This window comes from Camellia sinensis, chromosome 8 (genome assembly GCF_055761805.1).
Source record: "Camellia sinensis isolate YWXY chromosome 8, ASM5576180v1, whole genome shotgun sequence".
Classification (NCBI taxonomy): Eukaryota; Viridiplantae; Streptophyta; class Magnoliopsida; order Ericales; family Theaceae; genus Camellia; species Camellia sinensis.
In genome coordinates this window covers 181,132,691-181,150,491 of record NC_138968.1, presented here as the reverse complement: position 1 = coordinate 181,150,491, position 17,801 = coordinate 181,132,691, and the positions used below count along the sequence as shown (strand labels likewise).

General features: G+C 36.7%; 1 protein-coding gene across 1 annotated transcript; it reads left to right on the top strand.

Annotated features, from left to right (window-relative positions):
- Positions 1-11,187: 11,187 nt before the first annotated feature.
- Positions 11,188-15,430, top strand: LOC114324033 (disease resistance protein UNI-like). The gene is made up of 2 exons (XM_028271756.2): positions 11,188-11,357; positions 13,066-15,430. The coding sequence occupies exon 2, from the start codon at positions 13,997-13,999 to the stop codon at positions 15,428-15,430; it is 1,434 nt and encodes a 477-aa protein (XP_028127557.2). The 5' UTR covers positions 11,188-11,357; positions 13,066-13,996.
- Positions 15,431-17,801: the final 2,371 nt, after the last annotated feature.

The window sequence follows — 17,801 nt, the reverse complement described above, 5'->3', positions numbered from 1 at the left end:
AAAGATTCATTGTAAAGCTTTTCATAAGCTTGTTGTAGATCATTACCATTGATCTCATCATTGTCTTCCGTGGTTTCATCATCTTCATCTTCTTTTCACTCCTTTTTTTTCTTTAACCTCTTCCAGTCGAGCAACCAAGGTATGAAAGTTGGTGGATGGTGGTGACGATGACTCTCATCTTTCATGGAATTGACTCAGAATGTCCCATGCATCTTTGGCCTTTGTATAGTGAGCAATCCGTTGTTGTTCTTCTTCAGAAATTGCTTCACGGATGGCTATCAGAACTCTTTGATTGATTGGATTGTCAGCACTTTCAACATCCTCTTCAATGGCTTGCCAACCTTTAGGGCCATGAGCTCTAAGAAACATCCTCATTCGGATTTTCCAAAATAAGTAATTACTCCTATCAAAGGTAGAAGCACAGTGCAGATTCTGACCACGAGCAAACTCAATTGGCTTTGGAGTAGGTTGAGTGATGGTAGACCAGAATGCCATGTAGGTACTATCTTCGTTTTCACCGGATTCGGTTTCTTCAGGTTCTTGCTTTGACCCGCTTTCATCATCCTAAGTCACTGTGTAGACTTTCTTCTGATTCTTTTTCGATAGACATTCAAGAGTAATATGACCAAACCCTTGACATTCGTAGCACTTGACACCTTGCCTTTTTACAGTCTTCTTTTCAGTTTTTGGAGCAACTTTTGGTGGAAAAGTTTTGGATTTTTCATTACTCGTATCTTTTGAACTAAGGTCCTTGAAATTAGGCTTCTTTTTCTTTAAATTTTTTTTGAACTATTTGGTAAACATAGCCGTCATTTTGGACTCTAGATCAAACTCAATCTCAAAGGTCTTAGCAGTCTCATAAGCACTAGTAAAAGCCACACTATCTTTTTATTTTTTCTTAGAAATCTGGTGGACTTCATAAGTCTGCAAATTTCCAACCAACTAATCAAGCTTTAGGGTATCAACATCTTGAGCCTCCTCAATAGCTGTAACTTTTGATTGGAACCTCTCGAGTAAAGACCTCAAAATTTTTCCAATAACCTTAGCTTCAGGGATTTTTTCACCGAGTGTAAAACAGGAATTCGTGATGTCACTAAGTTTAACATAAAAATCATCAAACGTCTCATCATCACGTATTAAAAGAGTTTCAAAAGAGGAGGTGAGACGTTGAAGTTTTGACCTTTTAACAGAAGTAGTACCCTTATGAATAGTTTCAAGAATGTCCCAAGCCTCTTTTGCTACCTCACACGTGCAAATACGACGAAATTGTTTAGGTATGATGAAGTAAAAGAGGGAATTGAAAGCCTTACTGTTCCAACTCGAGTTTTGGTAGTCGAATGCGTCCCATTTATCAAGAGATTTGGGGATATCAACACCATCTATGATGACAACAGGTTCACTCCACCCATAGATTACACAGTGCCAAACTTTCTCATCGATAGATTTTAAAAACACTCTCATGCGAGCTTTTCAATAAGAATAGTTCGTACCATCAAGTAACGGAGGTCTATGGGTCGAGTTACCTTCATGAATTGAATCCATATCACTAATCACACAAAATCACATTCCTATAGTTTTGATAAAAACAAAAAGTGACCCGCTCTAATACCAATTGAAAAACCTGAGTGATTCGTGATTAGATCAAGATTTAATTGTATCAATCCAAACGATTAAAACTAACAATCTAAATCATCTAGCACATACAAGAGTGATTTAGATTGTCACTTCAAAAATAATGAATCGACACAAACGATTTTTACGTGAAAAAACCACAATTGTAGCACCTCCAATTGTGATTAAAAAACCACGGGCAAAATGCTACAAATCAATCCACTATAAAAGGAAGACAGAGTACAAATATACCAAACAAATTACCCAAACGCTGTCAATTTGTCTTCAACAATCTGTATCTTTTTCACCGCAACCTTTGTCTCGAAATTGATCAGATTGATGTTGAATCCACAACATCCATTGTCGAATCAACGATTGCGCACAACATCAAACTCCTTCGAATACTCCACGCTTGAATCTCTAGATTCCACCGAAGAAGAACACTCTTGAATTCGAATAATCAAACAACTCTTTGATGTATACTCGTCAAACCATGAGTATAATGCTCAATCACACATCAAAGAAAACTAGCAAAATAGCCCCAGAAGAAAACCCTAAAAAACTAAAAGAAGATCTGGAAGCCATATCCTAGATTTGGAGCAAACTGCAGTTTTATAGCTGTTGAAATCGCGATCTCCACTCAAGCACAAGAATGGCTGCTCGAGCGAGGATGCTAAAACGTGTATTCCAAACCAAGGTTCACGCTCGAGCGTAAAAACACACCTCATAATATATTTGCAAACGAGCCAAAGTACTGAGAAAGTAAAAACTTCACTCGAGCATAACTTTCCCCGCTTGAGCGGAAAGATCAAAAACAAAGGAAAAAAATATAGCTCGATTAACCCAAGCTTGTTCACGGAATTGGCAATAAGAAGGGACCTAACATAATCTATGTCTAATATCCTGTTATATTTGAGATCCCAATTTAAAGTGGAGATAAATCGCAAAGCATCAGTCGGATCATCCACTATATTCTCAAAGGTAGCTTTATTCCTATGCAACCAAATACCCCACAGCACCTTCATAGATTCTCTAATAGCATCCTCATCGGGCACCTCCTGAAACCATTGTCCTAGCCAATCCTGGACCAAGCATTCTTCCTCATCCTCAAATAATACCAAGACTAGACCCCCTCCAAATATGCTTGGAATAAACACACTGAAAACATAAATGCTCTAAACTTTCTTCCGCCATCCCACACACAGGATCTAATGGAATTCCTTGTCAAACAAGAAGATTTTTGACTAGTAAAATTCTATGTAGCAATTTCCAAATGAACAAAGCCCACTTTGGAGGTAAATTTAGCTTCCATAGTTTCTTCCAACAGACAATACTAACCCAACTACTCGTATTTCCCATAAGTTGATGCTCCTTCATAGCAAAAAAGAATCCCGATTTAGCCGAATATTTTTTATCCTTGGATAACCGCCAAACAATTCTATCTAGTTTACTATCATGAGGGATGTGAATGTTCAATATATGTGAACTTATATGTTTTGAAAAAAGTGTTCGAATTAAAGATTCTCTCGATGACCTAGACTCTTGCTTAATTAGATGAGCAACTTTAAACAAACTAAATAAGTTCCCATTTCCTTCCCCAACATCCCATTCTCTAATGTAGGAATACATTGGTCTTCAAAGGGATCAATACTTACACCATTCTCTACAATCCAACCTAACCCTTTTTTGAGAAGCTCCTTCCCCCAAAGAATACTTCTCCAAGCCCATGAACAACCAAATTTAGGTAGAGCATCCAAAAATGCCCCTTTCAATTAGTATGTTGCCATGAATATTGCTCTGTTTTCTGCACGTGCGAGGCCCCAGGCCGCACGTGTGGAACTGGGTAAAAATTTGTCTGAAAATGGCTCACTGATTTGGAACTCAACCTTTTCAAAATCCAACTTCAATTTCATGCATTTCAAGGCCCAAAATCCATAAAAACAACTTGAACTTCAAAACACTAACTTCAAACAAAAATCGAACTTCAAAACAAAACTCAAATTTCCATTTAAAGATCAAAACCTTGAATTTAAGGGCAAAAATCAAGAACTATGCATATGTTGAGTTCCAATTCCAAAATCCATGGAGATTCTCAAAACTCATGCAGGAAAACAGGTGCACATGCCAAGATCTTGTGTTATTCCCTACAATTTTTCTCTTTTAGGAACATCTATGTTCTCAATCCTAAACTTGTCTTTAAAACCCCTAAATAACCATGAATCCTTCAATTTAAGTTTCAATCTTTCAACATGATAAGTTTAGAAGTCCTAAATTCAAGAGATTAGAGGGAAATTCTTACCTTAGTTGGTTGATTTATTGAAATTTGGCTTGATCTCCCTTATTCTCCCTCTCTCTCTCTCTCTCTGTAGAACTCTCTCTCAAGATGTATATCTTTCTCTCCAAAGTCCACTATATCTCTCTCAACTCCATTCTTAACTTTGGTTAAGTTGATGACTGACGACTAGCTTAGGACAATTATAAAGTTGGCTTAATAAGTTGTATTGGCTTTAACTACAAGGGTCAATTAAATGAGAGTAAATTCACTCAAGTTAAATTAACATAATCTAGTTTAATCTAAACTAAACTAAACTTAATTATACCAATGTGGATTAAGCTCTAATTTCCTATCCAAATAATTGATTCTTACTTGTATAAATTAGTGATTTAGATAGGTTCATTTCACATTCTATCCTATCCATTAATCATAATACAATTCAAATCACTTATGGCACATAAGTAACATATAAACACATAATCAATGCAAAACACATGATTAACTTAATTAATTAAGGAGGTGGTTGTTACATGCACCATATCCGTTTGATGCACTTGTTCTTGCAAAGTAGCATACTGGAGTCTGATATCCCAATTGCATTCCCATACTGAGATAAAGTCATCTGAACTATTCCACACCTCTTGCACAGGGACGCCCAACAAAACCACCTCTCTCTCCTCCGCCGTAAGACCTTCCATAGGTTCTAGCCCTGTCTGTCACATCAATGATACCTCCACAGCCACCACCGATGAGTTTCTCCGGTCAGCTCTATGAACAAAAGCTCAAAGACTAGTTGAATATAACGGTTGGTCTTCTTGTGTAAGTATCACCGATTTCAATACGGCTAATCTGTTCAAGTTGACTATCAATCTCCTCTTGGGCCACTTCAAACGATACTTCACACTGATTAAACGTATGACCAATCTTACCACAATTATGACAAATTTTAAAGAGTCGTTCATAACGACACTCTATCCATCGATCATGGCCATCTTGACATTGAAGAAAAAAATCCACTAATGAGGGGATAATCCGTAGGTATCCTCACTTGGATCTGCAAGAAACGAATATTTTGTGGAGTTCATTCATCATAGTCCATCCGAAGCACCTCTCAAATGGGTTGACCTAACTAGAAACCTGCCTCCACCGAAAGACACTCCAAAGATAATCCATGTAACCTAACCCATACCGAAAAACAAACCACCCTCATTCTGTCAAGTATGAGGTTCGGTTGCCAATAATCAACAATCAGGAGAGCACCTTGCACTGCATATGGTCCTTGTGCAACCACACGATGCATGGTTTCTTCAGAAGCAAATCAGAAAATATAGTAGTTTCCATTTCTTCCTACCACATCTACCCCTCCAGGAACCTGCCACTGCTCGTCAATATAGTCTTGCATTAAGTACGTAGCAATTTGGCGGCGATCAAGCAAAAGACCCACCAAGCAATACTGAAAGCGATGGTTACCCATTACCCAAATTGATGGAGACAAAGTCATGCTGATCCCACGTTGTTGTTGTCGTTGCCTTAAATGATTAAAGAAACGTGGGTGGGGCAGTCCACGTTGTTCATCTGAATATTCACTGCCAAATTCCGTATCGCTACTATCAATCCAACCACTTTCTTGGATATTACCCGACATAGCGTACCTTCAGGAAAAGCCAAACAAACAATTCTGCAACAAACAGACCAACACCACTGTAACTACTCGAATACCTACCAACTCCAAACTGCCGACCACCCCACAATCAAACACCGAATCGTAAAGAGAAGATGTAATAAAAGAAAAAAAAAAAAAAAAAAGTCAAAAAGCTGCTTGGGACTAAAAGTTTGTGTGATTTGGTTTTTTTTTTAACTTTTGTGTGGAAAAAAATAAAATGATTATAGTTTAGATGTGACATTTTGTCTTATTAATTTTTTAGCATATTTTATGTATTTATTTATTTTTTTTTGTAACTAATTTAGTCAAAAATCCATTGCCAAAGTCTTCCTTTGGCATTGGCTTTTTTAGCTGGCTTTTTTGTGTTGGGGCATTTTTAGCCTCGTTTGGTTTGGTTTTTTTGATTTTTTTAACTTTTGTAAGAGAAAAAATGTAATGATTGTAGTTTGGATGTGACATTTTATCTTATTAGTTTATGTAACTAATTTTGTCTTTTTGTGTTTTTTTAGCCAAAAATCAAATGCCAAGCGAAGTTTTGTTTTGACAATAGACTAGAATAATTGAAAAGTTAAAAAATCATTACAAAACAATTAATTATTCTTTTTATTTTTTACACATTTTTTTTTGTAAAAATTAAAAATTTTAACTAAAATAATCAATTCTCAAAATAACTTTCAAGTTTAGCAAAAATAACATCAGAAAGAACCACAAATGGGAGGTTGAAGAGGTCTAGCCAAACCTTGTACCATCGTGGTGAATCTGGTTGAGTGGATGTGGTTGTGGGCATCGATCTCAGAGATGTGGTTGTGAGGTTCGATCGTGAAAGATCTGGTTAAAACTTGACAGTGATAGAGATCATTTTTTTTTTTTGATCAGCAAAGAGAAATTTCATTTAATAGCATGAAATTAAAGGTACAGGAAAATGAGATGCATCGAGAGAGATTCGGAAGTATAAAAATACCCCTACTACTGCTACTCGCATCCATACAACCAACCCCTAAGCCTCTCGATTTTTTTAAATAAAAAAGTTAAGAAGAACTTAACTAGAGAATTAAAATACATGAATCCCCACATATTCAACCCACTAAAACACCCAATACAAACTAAATGAACTACCCTACACCCAAACTAAACTAAATTAACTAAACCAACCCCGGGAACAACACCAACGCCTCTGCCAAGTCCACTCCTCTGACGCTGCTGCAAGAACAAGACATGCCTCTGCAGCTTCAACCACCCTCTCCTAGCTGCTGCCCACGCCACCTCTAAGCTGCTGCAACTCCAAAGCTACTACCCACTCCACCAACAAGCCACCGCCGGGAACAACACCCACTGCCGACAGAACTACACCCCGGCTGCACACCCACTGCCTACACAACAACACCCACTGCCGAAGACACCCACATAGCATCTCCCACCAGATCTTCTTCTTGCTCACACCCAATCCCCACGCCATAACCTGTGCTGCAGCCTACAAAAAAATAACTACACCTCCTCTGCTACATCAGGTCCTCTTCTTTCTCGCACCCAATACCCACTGCCAAGCACCAAAACCAACAGGTCTTCAATCACATGCCGCGGATCCGCACACCCACTGAGCACCGACCACCAGCTAGGACACCTCCAAACAAAGGTAGAAACTCACCCCTCAAACTCTTGCTCGAGGAGAAGCGCTCGAGTGACAACCGGACAGAACTGGATCGCACCCCTCAAGCTCCACCTCGCCAAAGCGCTCGAGTGAAATACCTGGAAGCTCCTGCTGAAACAGCTACTGCAGCAAGGTTCAAGCAGACGAGGACAAACTGAAGACAAAGCCTGGACACACCAACCACTAACCCGTAGCAATGAAGCACACCAAGGAGGGATGAAAACGGGGGACTCAAGTTTATTGAAATGAAAAAACTGACAAGGAAAAGGAAAAGAACAAGCTAGGCCAGCCGACCGCCATCGCCAAAGGCGGCGGCCAGCCGGCCCAAAAAGAGGCCGGAGATGGAGGTTTTCAGAAAAAGAAAAGAGAGGTTTTTAGAGAGAGAGAGAACTAATCCTGTTAAGGCTCTCTTAACAGTCTTGCCCACGTCTGACAGTGATAGAGATCATAGTTGCAAAACCCACTTAAATTCCAAATGAATTCACTAAAGTGAGAGCTGGACAAATTGGTAGTGGAGATGTTCATGTGAAACTGTGGTTTACGAATCCAGGATTTGAACTTTTGAAAAATTATTATAAAATTTTAAATTTTGACTTATACTAGTACAAAAAAGTGAGTAATATTATTAGGATAAATTACAAAAAAAATTTCAGAATTTCGCGTGTTTTTTAATTTAAACCCGAAAGTTTTAAATTTGACAAACTAAACCCTAGAATTTCTTCCGTGTTTCAATGAGAACTCTCATTCCAGATCCGTTTGATTGAACTAATGGAATCTGGGCAAAATTCTTAGATTCAAACACACATGTTCAAACACTTGTATCTCCCTCATTATAACTCCGTTTCGCCTCATTTTTGTGTCGTTGGATTCACATCATTGCCTAGTTTTCATTTCATCCATCATACGCCTTGTTCCACCTCTTTTTATATGCCATTGGAATTCTGAAATTTAGCCAAAAATAAGATTTTTCTTTCTTTGGGCAAAATTTTTAGATTTAAACACATGTTCAAGCATTTGTATCTCCTTCGTCGTAAGTCCGTGTTGCCTCATTTTTGCGTCATTGGATTCATCTCATGGCCTAGTTTTCATTCCACTCCTCATAACCTTGTTCCACATTTTTATGCATACTGTCGGAGCTCCGAAAGTTGGCCAAAAATAAGATTTTTCTATCTTTGGACAAAATTTTCATATTCAAACCTACATGTTCAAACATTTGTATCTCCCTCATCGTAACTCTATTTCGCCTCATTTTGGCATTGTTGGATTCATCTCATGGCCTAGTTTTCATTTCACCCCTCATGCGCCTTATTCCACCTCTTTTTGCATGTCGTCAAAGTTTCAAAAGTTGGCCAAAAATAAAAAAATTTCTCTCTTTTCCCCCCCATCTGCATGCTTCTTCCTTTCTACTTTTTTTTCACAATTATTCTCTTTTTTCATTTTCCTTCATGGCCCTTCCACTAAGCTCGTGGTGGCTACCGAACCTCTGACGGTGGCGATGTCGTCGAGCATGAATGTATATAACTTACAAGAATGGAAAGAAACATGAAAGTGGCGGAAAGGCCATGAAGGAAGAGAAAAAAGAGAGAATAATTGTGGAAAGGAAGGAGGAAGGAAGAAGTATGGAGATATAAGATAAACGAAAAAAAATAAAAATAAAAATAAAAGAGAGAGAGAGAGAGAGAGAGAGAGAGAGAGAGAGAGAAATCTTATTTTTGGCCAACTTTTGAAGCTTCGACAACACACAAAAAGAGGTGAAATAAGGCGTATAAGAGGTGAAATGAAAACTAGGCCATGAGGTGAATCAAATGACGCAAAAATGAGGCGAAACGGAGTTATGACAAAGGAGATACAAATGCTTGAACATGTGTGTTTGAATTTGAAAATTTTTTCCAAAGAGAGAAAAATCTTATTTTTGGCCAACTTTTAGAGTTCCGACGGCACACAAAAAGAGGTGGAACAAAGCATATGAGGGGTAGAATGAAAATTAGGCAATGAGGTGAATCCAACGACGCAAAAATGAGGTGAAATAGAGTTACGACGAGGGAGATACAGGTGTTTGAACATGTGTGTTTAAATTTGAGAATTTTGCCTAAATTCCGTTAGTTCAATCAAACGGATATGGACGGAAGGTTCATATTGAAACACAGAAGAAATTCCAAAGTTTAATTTGTCAAAATTAAAACTTTGGGGTTTAAATTGACAAACACAAAAAACCTTGGAGTTGTTTTTTGTAATTTGCCCATATTATTATTAATGAGACATTCTTTATCAACATAATTAAGAATAAAAATATATTTGGACATTTTTTTTTTGTTTGCATTAACTTAATAAAAATAGTAACTATTTTTATGTTTTTGTCTATTAAAGTTAACTATCTGAAAATGTTATAATCGCCACTTTTTATAATATATATAAAAACATCTATGATAGGTTCGAAATCAAAACTTTAAATAATATCTTTTTCAATAAATATGATCAAACAACTTATTACAAAATTATATTTCATTCTATTACGTTGTTTATTTTAAAAAAATTTCATAGTTGAAAGTGTATATTTTTATAAGTAGAATGATAATCCATTTCAATAATATGAACTTATTTTTAAGAATGTCATGCTGAACATAAACAATATTTTCATTTCTAGATAATATTCTTATTTTTAGAGAATGAACAAATAAGAATGAATGCAAAGTAAGGTGCATATGCAAATTAAGGTACCCCGCCCTGCCCCACTCCCTCATCCCTTGCCCGCTATGCACGAATTTTTCCCACCTCAATAAGATAATGGGGCGGGAGCAAGTTTTGCTTCCGCCATTCCATTCTAATCCACACCCGCCCTATTTATAATTACTACATATATTTGTATATATATAATATATGCATTATTTATTTATTTTTAATATGATAAACTTAAAACTCAAAATATTACATTTAATAATTGTTTTCATTAATTTCTTTTTTTATCTTATATATTTTTTTAAAATTTCATTAATTATAATCACTATTCATAATATACTATATTATTTATAATTTTTATTAATATTTCTATTTTTTAAGTTATAAGATTAACCACTCCGGCCACCAACCCGATTCGCCATTGCTCAAATGATACAAGGGTAGATCAAGGGACGACAAACTTATCACGTTGTCATTTCTACTCTAAATAATATAAAATTATAACAAATAATATAAATAACAAAAATATAATAAATCAATATTTGATAAAATTTAATTTAAAAATTATTTTTTAAATTTTGCAATGTAAATAATTTAAGAGTGCAAATCGTTATAATTTTAAGAATGTGAACTATTGAAATTTTAAAAATAAAAATAAAAATATTTAAAATTAAAATTATATTATTAATTATTAATATAATATACATAATTTTTAAAAATTTTAGGGTGCACCCACCCACCCACCCATCCACGATCATGGGCATGGTAAATTACGGAAATATCCAAATTGGTCTAAAAACGAATATGATGCAATGAGAGCACAACATTTTAAAAAGGACAAACAAATTGACATGAATTTACAAAATAGTCCAAAGTCTCATCACCTCCAAAACATAATGAAAAAAAGAAAAAGAAAAGAAAAGATAGCCAATGGTTGGTGTACATACCAATTACCAACTCGTATAGAACGGTTACTTACTCACCTAGTGAGTGTTTGAAAAGTAGGTTTTTCCGTAAGTTTTTTAATTGTAAGATATTATTAGAGAAATTTTTTTTTGTGTTTGAAAAGATAGTTAAGTTTTTTTTATGATTGAATATGATGTTTGTGAGAGAAAAAATAAAATAATTATGGAATTAGATGTGATATTTTGTTTAAATATATATTTTTTTATTTTACAAAAAATTTGTCTTTTAGTGAAAAAAATTAAAAAAAAATCCAAACCCAAGCTACCAAACACCACCCTACTCTATCTTTTTTTTTTAGAACGGACCACCCTACTCTATCTTATTATATGATTTTACTGCACCTTCCAGGAAGGTGGTTTCGGCATTTCATTTGTTGCCAGTTTCCCTTCTCTCTATTCTGAGAAAGATTTGCAAGAGGAAAAACTTTTGTTGTGCGTCTGGTTTTTTCATAGATTTACTTCTAAGCCATCCATTGCAATCTGTTTTGATCTTTCAGTAGTGTCTCAGATTTCGATCAGGTAACTAAACTACCACCAAAACATCTCTTGAAGTTGAGATTTTCTTTTTTCTTTTTATTTTTTATTTGTTATTTATTTATTTTAGACTGTCTTGCATATGTTTGATTTTTCGCTTCAAAGGATGCTTAAGCCTACTCTGCTTAGGCCGGACCGCGTGCTTTTAATTTTTGGGTTCTTTCTTAAAAGATGCTTAACAAGATGATCGATGATATCTTTCCATCTGTGTCTATGTTATTGTGCAATATTGTATGCTGGTTTGTTTCCTTCTTGCACAACTATCAACGTGTATGAGTTGTGATTATTTCATGTTAACATCTTAACATGATAGTATTTAAGACTTTACGGGGTCCACCATGAGCATTGTTTCAATAATTTGAATCATTTTATAGAATTTTCAATATGTATCATTCATAATAAAAATTAGGTCGATTCAAAAATTGTAATCTATTCAGTTTATTACATTTGTCCTTAAAAAATTTGATGGTCTATTTTTAAAAATATATTTATTGTCTATTTTTTCAGAAACCAATACGATAAAATGAAAAAATTATAATTATTGGATTGAACTATTTTTTTTTTTTTTTTTTTTTTATGAATGATATATATTGAAGAACATACAAAATTACCAGTTTAGACATTGAAATGGAACCTGTGATAGCGTCCACAGACCATTAAATTCTCTTATATTGAGATATAAACATGAAATAAACCAAAATGCTTTTTCACATTTTAATAACTAATTTTAATTTTTTATGCTTCAATTCTTGTATATAAGAAATTAGAGCATGCTTTTAAGCTGGAAAATGCACTATTTCAGTTTGAACCGATAATGTAATGATTAAGTTTTTTTCCAACTCAACCATGCAAGTCATTATTTTTAATTTTAAAATATTTATTTTGTATTTAATATAGAGAAATTGCAAATAAACGGTATTTTCATAAAATATTTATAAATTTATGCAAAAATTATAATTTTAATTATTAAAATTGAAAAAGTTCACCACTGATTTTCAATTTCTTTTGAAAAGTTACAATAAAGTGCAATTTCTCCTTTAACATATAGGTTTGTTGGGTAAAATTTAGATTTTACCATTATTTTGAATTGGACTTAAAATGAAATTTTAACCTAAAGTCAGACTTGGCCGGACTTCAAACTAACAATTTTTACAAACTCATGTGGCATGTTATAGGTTGTTAAATTGAGTTCCATATTACATTTGAAAAAAAAAATGTTTGTACGTCAATAACATGAGAGGATTCATCACTTGCTTACCTTTGTGATATATATAGGCCTCGTTGGGAGACTTGAGTTTATATCTAAAAAGTTATTATAAATTGTCACATTACTTTCTTTTTTTTTTCCTTTCTTTTTTATATATCTTTTTATAAAAATTAAAAAATCAACTAAAATAATTAATTCCTAAACCAGCCACAGTATGAGGTGGAAACATCATTTATAGGACCATCTTCTCTAGCAAAGTTGATAAACGTTTTAAAGAACGGTCATTTGCAAACTATACGAAGAGGAGCCTTTGCTGCTCTTTTATTATGCTTATTCTTCATTTATTTTATTTTATTTTCTGGGCAACATCATTGTTATAAAAAAAAAACACTAAAATTTTTTCTTCTACCAAAAGTTGGACCTCTCACTTACTTGCACAATCTTTTGCTCACTAAATTAAGCTCAGTTCTGGTTTTTGGGTATCAGGCAGTGCTATTGAAATGGAGCTGTTGAGGAAATTAGGCGGCCAGGATGAAAGATGCAAACACTCAGAAACAATTTTGAAGCGTTGGACAGCCTAGCAGCTGACGTAAAAACAGAAGTAGAAGATGCAGAATTGCGAACAGGAAAGAAACGGAAACACGAAGTTGAAAATTGGCTGAGAAATGAATAAAGGATGAAAAATGGAGTCCAAAACTTAGAGCAAGAAGTACGAGAAAGGAAAATTTCTTTGCTCTTGTTGGGAAATCGGGTTGATAAATTGAATGCAGAAATTGCGCAACTCCGTGAGCAAGGTAGTTTTCAAGGGAAGCTTCTACTTGACGTGTGTGCAACCCAAGGAGAATCTCTGTTGTCAACAGAATTAACAGGCCAAACAGTACAGCAAAATCTGGAGAAAATTTGGGCATGCTTAATGGATGACTCTGAAGAATTACGCATTGGGATTTGTGGAATGGGGGGAGTCGGCAAAACAACCCAGGCTGTGAACATCCATAATAAACTTATAGAAAAATGATGATGTGTTCTCTTTTTGGAAGTGTGTTCATTTGCAAGAAGGGGGAAATGTGTTCTCTTTTTGGATGATGTGTGGGATAAAATTGATCTACATAGGGTCAGAATTCCTAATTGATGTAAGTTGATCATCACTGCTCGCTCATTCAATATATGCCGCAAGATGGGTTGCAAAGGGTTCAAAGTGGAACCACTTTGTGAAGAAGAAGCTGGGAACTTATTTTGGGCGAAACTTTGTAATGAGGAGGACACGACACTTTCTCCAGAAGTAATAGAGATTGCAAAGTTTGTGGCAGCCAAATGTGATGGTTTGCCACTCGCGATTATTACCATGGCTGGAAGCATGAGAGGGGTAGACGACATTCGTGAGTAGAGGAATGTGTTTGAACAACTGAAGGAACATACAATGGGGCATGAAGATATGGAAAAGAATGTATTACCGTCATTGAAACTTAGTTATAGTCGCTTGAATGGCACAAAATTGAAGGATTGTTTCTTATATTGCGCCTTGTATCCTGAAGATTGTAAAATACCAAGAGATGAATTAATAAGATATTTCATTGCTGAGGGACTGATTGACAGAAGTAAGAGTTCGATAAGACAGTTTGACGAGGGTCACACTATCTTGAATAAACTTGAAAGGTCCTGCTTATTGGAACATTGTAACAATGATGATGGGGATGCATATGTGAAGATGCATGATTTGATTAGGGACATGGCACTAAAGATAACAGAAAATCGATTCATGGTAAAAGCTGGTGTTGGATTGAAGGAAATTCCACATCTGCAGGAATGTGCTGGAAATCTGGAAAAGGTTTCCTTGATGAAGAATAACATACAAGAAATTCCATGTGGCTGGTCCCGTGGGTGTCCTAGTCTTTCAACATTGATTTTGAAAGACAATAGGTTGAAGAGTATTGCAGCATCATTCTTCAAGCATATGCATGCCCTTCAGGTTCTTGATTTGTCCGGCAATTCTGGAATTAGAGTGTTGCCAAATTCCATATCAGACTTGGTGAAACTCACTGCATTGTTGCTTGCGCATTGTACTTCACTCACATATGTGCCTCCGCTGGGAAAGCTTAGAGCGTTAGAAGAATTGGACCTCAGTTTTACAAGAATTAATAGAGTACCTCAACGTGTGGACATGCTGGTCAATCTAAAGAATCTGAATATGAATGGTACACATATACTGGGGAATATACCAAGCAGGACATTTACCAGACTCTCCCATCTCCAACTCCTTAGACTTGAATGTACACCTGTACAAATACGAGCAGCAGAGGAATTGGAAGGGTTGACAAAGCTGGAAGAAATTGATGTCTATCTGAAAGATGTTCATTCTTTCAACGTATTCCTCAAATTTCTACAACACCGTGAGGTGCCATTGGGCAAGTATATTCTTCAGTTTGGAGGTGGTCCTCTTTTTGAATATAGAAGTTATAGCAAACTCATATCATGGTGTGGGAAAGGTATACCATACATTATCAAGGGAGAAGAAGTCAGTTTTCTGCCATACGATCTTGAGGCCTTAAGGATTCGGAATCAACTGATTACCAGCTACTGTTTTTGTGATGTTTTTGTTAGGACTGTGGGATGCCAGAAATCAATTCCGCACAATAACACAAGAATATTTACGTGGTTCGGCAATTGCCTACATCTACGGAGAGATATCCACTATAGAATTATCCCAGAGGGAGATTACAGAACTCACACCTCACAACTCTCTATAGAACTCTCACTCACAGATTATACCCTATGTGTATTCTCAGCTCAGTGTGTCACTCCCATATATCTCTCTACAACCCCTCCTCACTCATGTCAATTTATAACCGAGTAAAGAGGAGTAGGTGAAGTGACAACCATGAGTGGGCTTGGTTGTGCCACCCTCACCATCTACCTTTGGTGAGTTGGTATTGCCCCACTAGCTTCCTTTACCTCATGGTGCCACCCATACCATGTGGATGGTGGGCTCCTTACCATGTGGGTAGTGGATGGAGCCAACAATTCTCCCCCGCCACGCCCACATGGACAATTGACTTCTCACTTGAAGTCCATTCCGGTCAGATGCTTGCAAACTTCCAGTTTGTCTCTGGTGACACCCTTGGTCATCATGTCAGAAGGATTCTTGCCTGTGTGAATCTTCACTAGCTTCATCAGCTGCTTTTCCATCACTTCTCGTATCCAATGATACCGAACATCAATGTGTTTTGTACGTGAATGGTACATGGAATTCTTGCTCAAATCAATTGCACTTTGACTATCACAATGTACCTTATACTCTTCTTGCTGTAGACCCAATTCTTGGAGAAACCGCTTTAAGCACAACATTTCCTTTCCAGCATCTACGGCAGCAATGTACTCTACCTCTGTTGTAGATAAAGTAACACACTTTTGTAATTTGGACTGCCATGAAATAGCTCCCCCTGCAAAGGTGAACATAAATCCTAATGTAGACTTTCTACCATCAAGATCACCAGCCATATCGGCATCTGTAAAACCCTCCAAAACTGGTTTAGCTCCCCCGAAACATAAACACATCTTTGAAGTTCCCTTCAAGTACCGAAGAATCCATTTGACGACCTCCCAATGCTCATTTCCTGGATTGACGAGGAATCTGCTCACAACACCAACTGCGTGAGGTATATCTGGTCGGGTACACACCATTGCATACATCAAACTTCCTACTGCGGAAGAATAAGGGATTGCCTCCATTTCTTTCCTTCCAGAGCTGGTCGTGGGACACGAACGCTTTGTCATATTGAAATGGTTAGCCAGTGGTGTGTTGACTGGCTTGGCATCTTTCATGTTGAACCTTTCAATTACCCGTTCAACATATTTCTCCTGTGACAGCCATATCTTCTTGGCTTTCCTGTCACGAACAATCTTCATGCCCAAAATTTGTTGTGCTTGGCCTAAATTCTTCATGTCAAAGTACTGCGACAAGTCCTTTTTCAACTTGTTGATCATAGTAGTATCCTGTCCAATGATCAGCATATCATCGACATACAATAGTAGGATAATGAAGTTTCCATCCGAAAACCTTCGGAAATATACACACTGGTCTGTCACCGTTCTTGTGTACTCGTGATCCACCATAAATAAATCAAACTTCTTGTACCATTGTCTCGGCGCCTGTTTCAGGCCGTAGGGACTCTTCTTCAGTTTACAGACTAGTTTATGTTTTCCTTTAACTTCAAATCCTTCTAGTTGCTCCATGTAGATCTCTTCCTCCAACTCACCATGGTAGGAATGGCAACGGGGCGGGGCGGGGCCGGGGACCATACTCCCCATCCCCGATCCCCGATAGTGAGAAATTCCCCATCCCCGGCCCCGATCCCCGACGGGGACCCCATCAGCCCCCCCGTCCCAGCCCCCGATCGGGGATCGGGTTTCCCCGACCCCGAAAATCCCCGACCTGTTCATTTTTTATTTTTTTTTAACACAAAAACAACAAAAATAATTTCAATCTGTTGTATTCAGTAATCTATCATCATCATCATCATTAAAAATTTCAAACTATTGTATAGATCAACTGATATTGATCTATCATCAAATAGATCAAAACCATAGATCATCAAATAGATCAAAACAGATCTCTTCAAAACAGATCATTTTCAATCTATTGTATAAACCACATAGATCATCCCTATTGAGACAAGAACAAAACCATCAACAAATCAACTACACAGATCTCTTTAACAACAACATAGATCATTAACACAGATTTCTTTAACAGATCAACAAATCATTAACCATTTCAACATTAACAGATCAACTACACACAAAACAAAAATAAAATGATAACATAAGACACAGATCAGAGGGGAGGAGGGAGAGAGAGAGAGAGAGAGAGAGAGAAACTAGATCTGGTAAATCTGCACCATGCTCGATTGATCTGTAATCCCTGGAGTTAATCTGCAACGGCGAAGATCTAGCGAGGGACGATGGCGGATCTCAGTCTCAGATCGGAGGATCGAGTCGACGTCGGACAATAGCGTCGGAAGAGATAGTAGAGGGAAGAGAGAGAGAGAGAGCAGTGGGTTTGTAAGGGAGAAGAGAGAGAGTCGTAGGGAGGGTGGAGATCGGCGGTGGGAGGAGGGAGATCGGCGGTGGGAGATGGAGATCGGCCGACGGTTTTAAAGAGAAGGAGAGAGAGAGACAGATGAGAGGCAGACAGATGAGTATGAGTGAGTGAGGCTTTTGTGTGA

Bases quoted from the DNA above. Each gene is read 5' to 3' on its own strand.
- LOC114324033 (XM_028271756.2), top strand. From the start codon at position 13,997: ATGGGGCATGAAGATATGGAAAAGAATGTATTACCGTCATTGAAACTT.